Source organism: Ooceraea biroi, chromosome 12 (genome assembly GCF_003672135.1).
Source record: "Ooceraea biroi isolate clonal line C1 chromosome 12, Obir_v5.4, whole genome shotgun sequence".
In the NCBI taxonomy this organism is placed as follows: Eukaryota; Metazoa; Arthropoda; class Insecta; order Hymenoptera; family Formicidae; genus Ooceraea; species Ooceraea biroi.
The window spans coordinates 2889445-2899305 of record NC_039517.1 but is presented as its reverse complement, the minus strand read 5'-3'; the positions used below and the strand labels follow the sequence as shown (position 1 = coordinate 2899305).

Below are 9861 nucleotides of genomic sequence, written 5' to 3'. Positions count from 1 at the left end.
CGATTCGACTCGAGGCAATTGATGCGCGAATGCGAAATTTCGAACAAGCGATTAATACCAGCGGAAAAACGTAGTCTCATTTGCACGTCTCACCTGCATTAAACGGAAACCAACCGACGTGTGCGTGCGTATGTATGATGTGTGTGTATGTGTGTGCGTTACAATCAAATATTCACATATATACGTACATTAGAGAATTTATCGATACCACACGAAAATCAGGCAGGAAAAGTCATGGTAAAGCTCTCTTTACGTTTAAATATCGCTGCAAGATATTATACACACAGGTATTTATATACGTATAAATATATTAGATTATCGCACAGGTGCTCCGAACGTTGCAGGCATCTTCCACGCTCTACCGAAGAATACGTAATTCAGTGTGACTTATAGAGAGAGGATATGAATAATAATATTATAATAATAACAATAATAATTATAATTAGCGATAGTAATAATAATAATAATAATAATTAGGTATAACATTTACATTTTAATGACTGTTTTCGAGTCGTTCCAACGTATGTCGACAAATATAGGACAAAGTGAAAACAAGTGACAATCCTGAAAGATGATTTTGGAACAAGCCGGAAACAATTTTAACGACAGGATAATAGCGTCGTTATTTTGTTTTACCTCATCGTCGTTCGTTTCATTTATTCGTCCGCGTTAAGTTTCTTTGTACAGTACATACTTGGTTCTCGGTAAGAAAAACGCATCAAAGACTTGAATTCGTGCGAAATTCCACGCGAAATATGTTGAATTGGACTCTCTTCTCTCATCGAACGAGTTACGTTACGAGAGCGTTTTCATTGGAGACATCACTTTGCTCATTGTTTCCGAAGTGATCTTAAATCGCTCTTTAGTGTGGATTGCTCGACTTTTAAGCGCGCCGCAATGTTCTTCATCTTTTCCGATAAGATGATTTCCCTCGTGAAATTGCACGCGTTACGCGCAACACGCGTAACGCTTAATCAAAATGTTATACGTATTACATTATATATTAATAAGCAATGAGAGAATGAGAGCGGAGACGCGCTTGTACGACACATCGACTGATTAGAGTTTCGTTCTCCCAACTGTCCATTTCGAGCGAGCGTGAGCGAGAACTTTCTCAGCTTTAGTTGAGAGACAAGTTGCACTTGTCGACTTGGATGACCGTTTCTCGTGTCCCGTGACTTGAGCGTGTTGCATCCGCAATGGTTACGAGACAATCGAGCGTGCATCAAGAGTGCATCGTAAAAAACAAATGTTTATACTTACATATAAGTATGTATGCGCGCGCCACGAGGCGACCGAGTACTGAAACGCGCGCAGAGAGGATTACGCAATTGTGCGTTGGAACGTTATTATCGCTATTTTCGTATACCGGACATGCGGAACCAATTAAACTGTACTGTCCGGTCTCACGATTTCATCGACCGAGATCAGCGGATTGGTGGTGCATTATTAATGTCATAATGCGCGTCGCAATACTGTGTCGTCCTCGTGCACGTTTTCTCGGTATACGCTAAACGATTAAACAAATGGGAATCACTAGTGTGTATATAAAGGACCACGGGTTCTTTAATTTTACAATTTTTAAGAGCGAGAGAGAGAGAGAGAGGAAGAGAAAGCGACGAATGTCTGTCAGAGAATAATTAGTAATAATAACGATAATTCACTTTGCGTATCTCTCGTTGCGCGCCTAGTAGACTGCAAACAGTAGTCGTTGTTCGAAAGTCCGTACGTCGTGTTTTCCGAGCACGAGCAGGAAGTGTATAGTGTTTAATTGCCGCAAGTCCACGCATCGACGGAACTTTTGCGTCGCTTTCCGGACAAAAGAGAGGAAGCTTGAAAATCCCACGAGACAGAACCAAAGGTATCGCGCGGATGCGGGATTACCTTCGGTAATCGTACGCGAGTAATCGTCGCTCGTCTGACACGGAAAAGCGATGGAAAAGTCGTTGGTGCTGTACAACACAGATATACTCCGCATACCTTGTTATTCAGCAGCAGTTGAACAGATGAATATGATTTATCGCAGAGAACCGTAGTACCACAAGTGAAACCGTTCTAAGTATATTTGTTATACACGCATATTGTTACCATTGCCACGTGAAAGCAATTATTAACTCCATAGCCTGGGCCATTGTTAAAGACGAACGAGAGCTCGAGACTGTTTCTTGAAGCAGGATTGCAGACTAGATGTTCCTTCTTGTTTTCTTTTATAACCATCATTGCGCGATTAGGTATTTCCGAGGAGTTTTAGGAGAAAAAAAACTCGAAAAAGATGGAGAATACGAACAATAAAAAATATTTGACTTATCGACATTTAACGAGTTTTGTTCTCGCAGAAAATTGTCAGATGTAATTTTCGAGTTGAATTGTTGATTGGGATAAGCCTGCTTTCCTATTACGTCTTCCCGACTTGTGGTTTGATTTTTTAACGACATTCAATCGGCACGCAATCCTACATCGAGGAAGGAAAACGTTTGCGAGAAAGCGCGAGACAAGTTTATTGTAATAGCCGCCGATTACTCCGTAACAATGGCAACGCCCGTACGTACGAAGTCTGTAATCGAAATGCTTTATATTTTTACACCGAACGAAGCAGTATATAACGTACAATAAAACAATAAAACATGTCCTTCCATACATGCAACCTCAAGATGACAGATGTTAAATTTTTATTTTTACAACAGCCCACTATCACTTCCGATATCTGAGCTATATTTGAGCGTATATATAATTATAGTTGAGACTATTAATTAGGATATATTAAAGTCGGCTAGATTCATTTTAATCGACTCACAGTTTTGCGATTTCTACACGAATGATCGTCTATTGTAATATACGCATCATACGCGATACGTAAAAATGTATACAGACATACACACACATTAGTGATATTGCCATATGCGACGACACGTTTTGCAATCATTAATTCACACGGCAAGTCTGGAAAATGTTAATTTCCTCTACGAAAACGCTCTTTGGAAATTGTGAAACGAGTTGGAACTGCACACATTCTGTCCAAATACACGTAATTAGCGTTCTATTCGTCCGTTGCCACAGCACCGATATTGTACAGTGACGTTAGTTTAATTATATCCGGAAATCGTGCGAGATTCACGCGTCCCAAATGCGAAGAAAAATCAAAAGGAAGAGAAGGAAAGAAAGGTACCAAAAGCGAACCACGAACGCCGATGCGTTTACGTATCTCTATGATCGACGCACGTTGTACATACGTATGTATTTATTAAAAGTTATATAGATGTACGCGAATGTGCACACACGTACACATTTACGCAAATGTTTCCACCGTGCCGAACGTGATTTCTTTGTCCTTTGTCATTTTCGAGATTCGAGATATATCTTCTTGATCCATCTTGGTCCACGTGAGCTAAAGTCAAACGAATAGATCTCGCACGCGCGACGGCCCTCGAAATAAATAACGTTGACGATGATCGATCGTGCGATCAAGATTTTTGCTCGGATAAACTTGGCGAGAGGAAACAGCTGGACACGTTTGCGCGACTCGAGTGAGGAATAATGAAATTGTTTCATCAAACACGCATCAAAATGAGGGAGAAAGAGAAACGGAATAGATAGACGGAAGATCTATCGAGTATCTTGAAGATACGCTGATTACGCGCGCAATCTTGCGTGACAACGTTCTTTAATCGAATGATTGCACCATTTCGCCATTTGATTTGATGCAACAAATTTCAAGATGCCTTCCACTTGGCTCTTCATATCCCTCGTCAATAAATAACACCAGGTCCGGTTAATTTCCTCCGAAAAATAAATAGTTAGCCGGTACCGTTAAACACGGTAAACGTTTGCGTAACAACGTGTCCTTCCATCACTTGCCTCTTTATCATCGTTATCATCCGATCGATCGACTTGTAATTTCTTTTGTAAAAGTAGTTTTTTCATCGACGGAATACCGTGCGTTCGGTTTCTGCTGTAGTTCAGATGTTATCAAATTTCCTTTAAATGATTGTTACAGATACAGACTGCGCCAGAAGAAACGTGCACGTCTTTTTGCGATTGCACATTCCTTGAAGCAAGGTTTTACACAGTTATTACGAGAAGAAGAATTATTTAACATGTAACATGTCAAGAAGTTGTGCAGAAAATGAAGCAAGTGTCGAGAACTAAATCAAATCTCGTCTTTTAATTTCTCAACTCTGTTCCTTGAACGTAAACTCGACTTTATCACCTACGACGATTATTTTAAGCTTTGATCGACAATTTTCCAAGCGTATGTAGGTGGAAGAAACGCGTGTCTCTTCTGATGCAGTCTATGTGTGCGAGATTTGATATTACAAGACGAGATGAGAGAAAGAGAGAGTGAGAGAGAGAGAGAATTTAAGCGTAGTGACAAAGACTACACAAACGAATCAATTGAGATGCACGTTTTTTTAAAACGCCTCCGATACATCGTAAGAACAACCGTACTTGCTCGTACGTGAAAGTATACGTATCCGAAAAAAAGGGAACTTTAATGTATCTTCAATTTGCCAAATCGCGACGGAATTTTCTTCAAACGCGAAACGCTCTTCGTCGCGTTTCCTCTAAACGGGAAATTGTTTTCCGGTGGTGTGAGCCGGTGGAAACGGGGTAAGAATGCGTCGAATCTACGAGTGTGCAGAAACCAAAAATGGGGACTGATATACCAGGGGTATAAGTGCGCGTCGGGTCGCGAGCCTGGAATTAATAATCAAAATTAAAATGACTGGCGAAACTTGTGATTTACTATTTTATAAAATCGACACGGTACGTCCTTAGGTATATTATGATTAATGTAAAGAACGAATCGAGGAAAATTCCCTTGTGAGAGAGCATGAGTATATAAAGTAAAAGGATTTTTCGACATTGTCGTCTGTTTTTCATCGTATTCCCCTATCCGAGCGATCGAAACCATCAAGACAGTATCCTTTCGTTTGAGGATTTCTCGTTATACGTTTCGCGCCATGTCAAAGTCAGTTTTAGAATTTATATTTTTTAGAATTTTAGAATTATAATATTATTAGCCAGTAGCGAATAAACTGTCGAGCGTTACGAGTCACCGGAAAAGAGTGAAATAAAAGAACGTTACTCGGAGAAACGAAGGAGAAAAAAGGTACATACCACACGCTTACTGGGAAAAAAATACAAATGTGTACTTCAAGACGTCTTGATGCAAAAGCTGATGAGTGTTTTACGTGTATTAAAATGTTCCCTTTTAATCCTATTAAGACTTACAAAATATTATAAGTATTATACTTGACTTGTATATATACATATGTGATAAAAAGAAAAAAATATATATATATATCTCTATATATACATCTTGTTCTTGTATGTAAAATTTATATTCGTGACCTGTTTCTCAAGAGAGCACGTGACATGACACGTGCGCCATAAGTTAATTCGCATAATGATATATACTGGTATATTTGTCAAAATTTTAATGATAATCGATAAGAATTACAAGTGTGAAAATTTACAAATAAAAATTTTATATATTTACAGAAAAATATACTTTTGCCTGTTTATTTTTACAATTTGGCTGTTACAGTTTTCATTCAATTTCTAACTTAGCTTTAAATAATATGGGAAAACGAATGTCTGTACGCGCGTGTGTGTGTGCGCGTGCGTGTATGCGTGTAAAGAACTTTTAATGTTTATGCAAAATACAAATAGGTTGCAACTTCACGTTTGTTGTTTCGTGCATCAATTTCAAACGGCGATCGCAGATTTTATTATCGAGTGGAATGAATGGCAGTCCGTTCCGTAGTTCCGCCACGAGACATAAATCCGTACGTGTCAATCAATTGATCAATTGAATCGTATAGATTGGCGTTGACGAAACAGTCGATCAGCAGCTACGGCGAGTAAGATGGCGAGGTAGAGTCGCCATTATTGGTCCCATCGACTTTGAGCGTGCTGAGCGTGAGACATTTAGCTTCCTAAACGTCCTTCACCATATCCAAGTCAGCGGAAGCCGTGTTAACGCTGGACAGGCTGCTGTCGCTCCAATCGGAGCACAGGTACTCTCGTAACGGACTTGGTACGTTAATCGGTATTCTACTTTGTACATCGTCTTGCCTCCTCGTGCCAGAAGTCGACTTGTTAGACGCGACGCCTCGTAGGATCTTCGAGGTATCGCGCTCGAGCGAGTGCTTGCTGCTTTCCCTCGGTTTTTCCTTCCTCGTCTCGTACAGGTCGTTCTCTTTATCGTGCCTCTTTTTCGGAGAACGATGCAGAGATTTTTTCGTCACTGCGTCCTTGGCGTTGTTTGCGTTCGGAATGATCATGTCGTCACGGTTATCCTGCGCAACTGTTTCCTTGTCGCCCGTAACTGTAACGGCGTAAAGTAAACGATAAATTAAAAACCCGAGCAAGAATTTCATTTCAGCGCGATGCGAAAGACTACGGAGTCATTACCTTGATTTTGACAAGATTCGAACATGATGTCGTGCGACGATTCCCCGTCGAGCTCCAAGCTGACGAGCTTTAGGGCCACCGAATCCCTGACGGGCACGTTTTCCTCCGACAGAGCGTGCTCCGCAGGCACCGAGGAGACGTCCGACAAGTCGTGCCAGGATTTGTTGGAACGATCGGAGATGCTCGAAGTGGGGGACGAGCACACGAAACCCGTGTGGATCGCCGATATTTGCGGACTGGCGTTCTCCTCGTTCGCACGCGCTTTGCTCAACGCTTTCAATTGCTCCGCAACTTGTGCTTGTAACTCTCTACAGCGCAAACAACGATAAAATATACAGAATATCAGGTTGGGCTAATGGCCGGTCGAGTACGCGATCTCGATTCACAGATTCACTCTGAAGGATAGTACTAACTTTATCGTGTCCTGATACTTGACGATTAACGTTTCTTGGTAAGAGGACAACTGCGAGAGTTTGTCCCTCTCGATCGTCAGATATTGATTGCTGATGTAATTCTTTCGCGCGAGCTCCGTTTGCTTGGCCAGTTCCGTTCTCAGGCCCGAGATCAGCTCGTCCGACAATTCGTCTCTCTTAACTTGTCGCCTGAGTGCCGTTAGCTCGTCTTTAGCCGTCCGAGTCGCATCCTCCAACTGTTGCGTAAGCGTCTTTATCTCCATCTCTAAATCTGCCCGTCTCTGATTCGCTCCCTTCAGGTCGACGTCGCGCCTCTGGATTTGGCTGGTGCACAATTCAAACAGCACAACGTAGAAATTAAGTCTCGGGTATTCGATTATATTGTACACATAACAACACACCTGTGCAATTTTTCTCGTTCCGCTGTCCACGATTCGCACATGGCCTTCATCTTTTTGCTCGACTCCTTGAGCTGGATCGTACTAGTCTGCAATTTCATTTCTAAATCCTACAGAAATGAACATGATGATGCATTAAAAGTGGCGAAAATATCGCTTGAAAGGCGCCTCAAGGATAGAACGCGCAACGAAACACAGAAAAATCTGAATGGGACAACTGTACCCCAAGTTCAAGAGGTCTTCCAGAGTCTACAGGCATCTTCGACAGTATCCGTTCCATTTCAGTGAAGATTTCACAAGTTCTCTTGTCGTTCTTAACTAAATCTTTCAACTCCTTTATTAAAAAGCTTAGTGTACGCACTGGATTAAATTCGGCAAATCTGTCGGCACTGTCGGCCATATCGGGATGCTGTATAGCACGATCCTGGACCAGAACGGGCACGCAGCATGGCATTTTTGAATTATCGCCCGACTTCTTTTGACAAGACGCCCTTTTAGATGAAACTGATGGATCCATATGCTTAGCACACTAAATACAAACAAATGCTTGACCACCAGGTGTACATTAAAGACACACTCGTATATATCAGTAGCGAACAAGACTGCGCAGAAATAAAAGTACAACACTTACACTGTGCGAACTCGCTTGCTGTCTTTTATCGCCTACATTTTGCCTCGTCTCTTTGTCCTCGCGGTGTTTAGCAGACATCGATGATGATTGTGTCATGTATAATAAATTCTGTTTCGCAAAGACGCGACCCCAACTTTGCGGAGCCTCACCGTTATTTATCATGGATCTCTTTTTATCAATTTTCTGTCCATGGCCAGAACTCACTGTAGGTGAAGTACGCTTCTGTCCCTTTGCCTTGTCGTCCCGTTTTACCGTGACTTCTACAACATCGCCTTGACCGAGTAACACAATCTCCTTGGAAGCATTCACTGTTACACGCTAGAAAGCAAAGTAAGGAACAGTTATTTTGAGAAAATTTAGCGTGCAAAAGTGCATCGTCAAAAGTTGTAAAACCTTATGTTCCCTGTCATGTGTCTTCGAGGTCTGACAGTTTCTCAAATTTTTAGGTAGAGCAGTTGTCGTGTCACATGATGTATTCGTTTTGCTACTCATTGCGTTACATCGAACGTTTGTACATGTTTCCGTAAATGCTGCACATGTCTTTACAAAATACTACAAAAATTGAAAAAAGAAATGCACGATAATATATTAAAGATACGTTTATCTCTACTTTCTGACGGTTATGTTGACATAATATGCACCAGACACGTACATGGCTATAGCAGAATCCTAACCTAACTTCTCAAGCACAATCAAACATTTTTATTTAAAGTGGTTTTTGACAAAAGAAAATGGAGGCAAATAAAAATAGAAATAACGAGACAGCTATGACGCTAAAAAATAAAAACGGTCTCATTCATTCTTAAGTCATACTGCTTTAACGTAAAAAGTTTTTTTGCTACGCTACCGAGTCATACCACTTGAAAAATAAAACTGACTGATCCGACATTGTGTCATACTACTTCATTTTTCCGACGAGGACAGCGGAGGCCCCTAGCGGAGTTTCTTGAATGTAAGTTTCTCAGCGCGCGGTGTAACTAGAGTACCTCTTATATATGGCGAATTGAAGAGCCAATCAAAAATCGATCATCCTTTTAAAAATTAGTTGCAAAACATTCCGCTACGAGCCTCCACTATCCATGTTGGGTAAAGTCACTAGATAGATAAAGTACCGCAATCGTCCGCCATTTTAATTCCAACTACACGGTGTTTTCATCACAATTATGTTCTCTTCACATCTATCACAATATGTAACCTTTCTCAATGGAGATACAACGCAACGCTGCTTCGTAAAATTGCACTTAGTGTGTTGATAAGTTGCATGTTTGCACTAAATACACTTCCAATGCCATTTTTATTCCACGTATTTTATCACGGATTGCGGTACTTTATCAATCTAGTGACTTTATGTTTGAGTAGAGAGTCTCTATTTAGAAATGAGACAAGAGGTCTGTTCTTTTTAGCTGCACTGCTGAACTAGTGCAATACGTTAAAGTGAGACAAGTATATTTTTTCTCACTCTAACTTATTGCACCAGTTCAGCAGTGCAGCTAAAAAGAATAGACCTAAGAATACAACTCAGGCCGTGTTCCAAAATTCACTGCCAGCGCTGAAACTCTATAGTTTATGTCACGTATATGTACACCACAGTATAATGATATACAGTAGGGACAAAGAGCGTCGGCACCTTTGATCTTTTTCAGCCGATCCGCCATGTCTTCGGGCGGCAAGTAGCGTATCAATAATATTAGAAACCACCGCTATTAGCAAATATTTTTAATGTGTTTTCTTTAAAAAAATTACATATTTTATAAATACATAAGTAATGCATACCTTTCTTTCTCTTTTGGAAAGCGCGAAAAAATGATATATTATCACTGTGAATCATTGTGAAAACAATTTTGCACCGCACACACTCGATGTATTCTCTTAGACATTGTTTTTAACAAAAGCATAAAACAAACAATACAATACAATATGCGAATTTTTATGTTTGGTTATGTTTCTCTATCTATATGTGATCACAGTTACGGAAATAATGTGCGTCTTTACTTTGAACGGG

The 9861-nt window shown here is 40.6% G+C and overlaps 1 protein-coding gene across 2 annotated transcripts; it reads right to left on the bottom strand.

Moving 5' to 3' along the window:
* Nucleotides 1–5411: 5411 nt before the first annotated feature.
* Nucleotides 5412–8755, bottom strand: LOC105281557. Of its 2 annotated transcripts, XM_011342853.3 has the most exons (8): nucleotides 8512–8754; nucleotides 8253–8411; nucleotides 7860–8177; nucleotides 7452–7757; nucleotides 7232–7338; nucleotides 6831–7154; nucleotides 6418–6725; nucleotides 5412–6331 (listed from the first exon to the last, which is right to left on the bottom strand). In XM_011342853.3, exons 2-8 carry the CDS (start codon nucleotides 8349–8351, stop codon nucleotides 5940–5942), a joined length of 1854 nt encoding a protein of 617 aa, XP_011341155.2. In that variant the 5' UTR covers nucleotides 8352–8411; nucleotides 8512–8754; the 3' UTR covers nucleotides 5412–5939. The 2 variants fall into 2 exon arrangements, with proteins under 2 accessions (XP_011341155.2, XP_011341156.2); XM_011342854.3 differs by having other exon boundaries at nucleotides 7590–7757; nucleotides 8253–8755.
* Between the last annotated feature and the right edge of the window lie 1106 nt (nucleotides 8756–9861).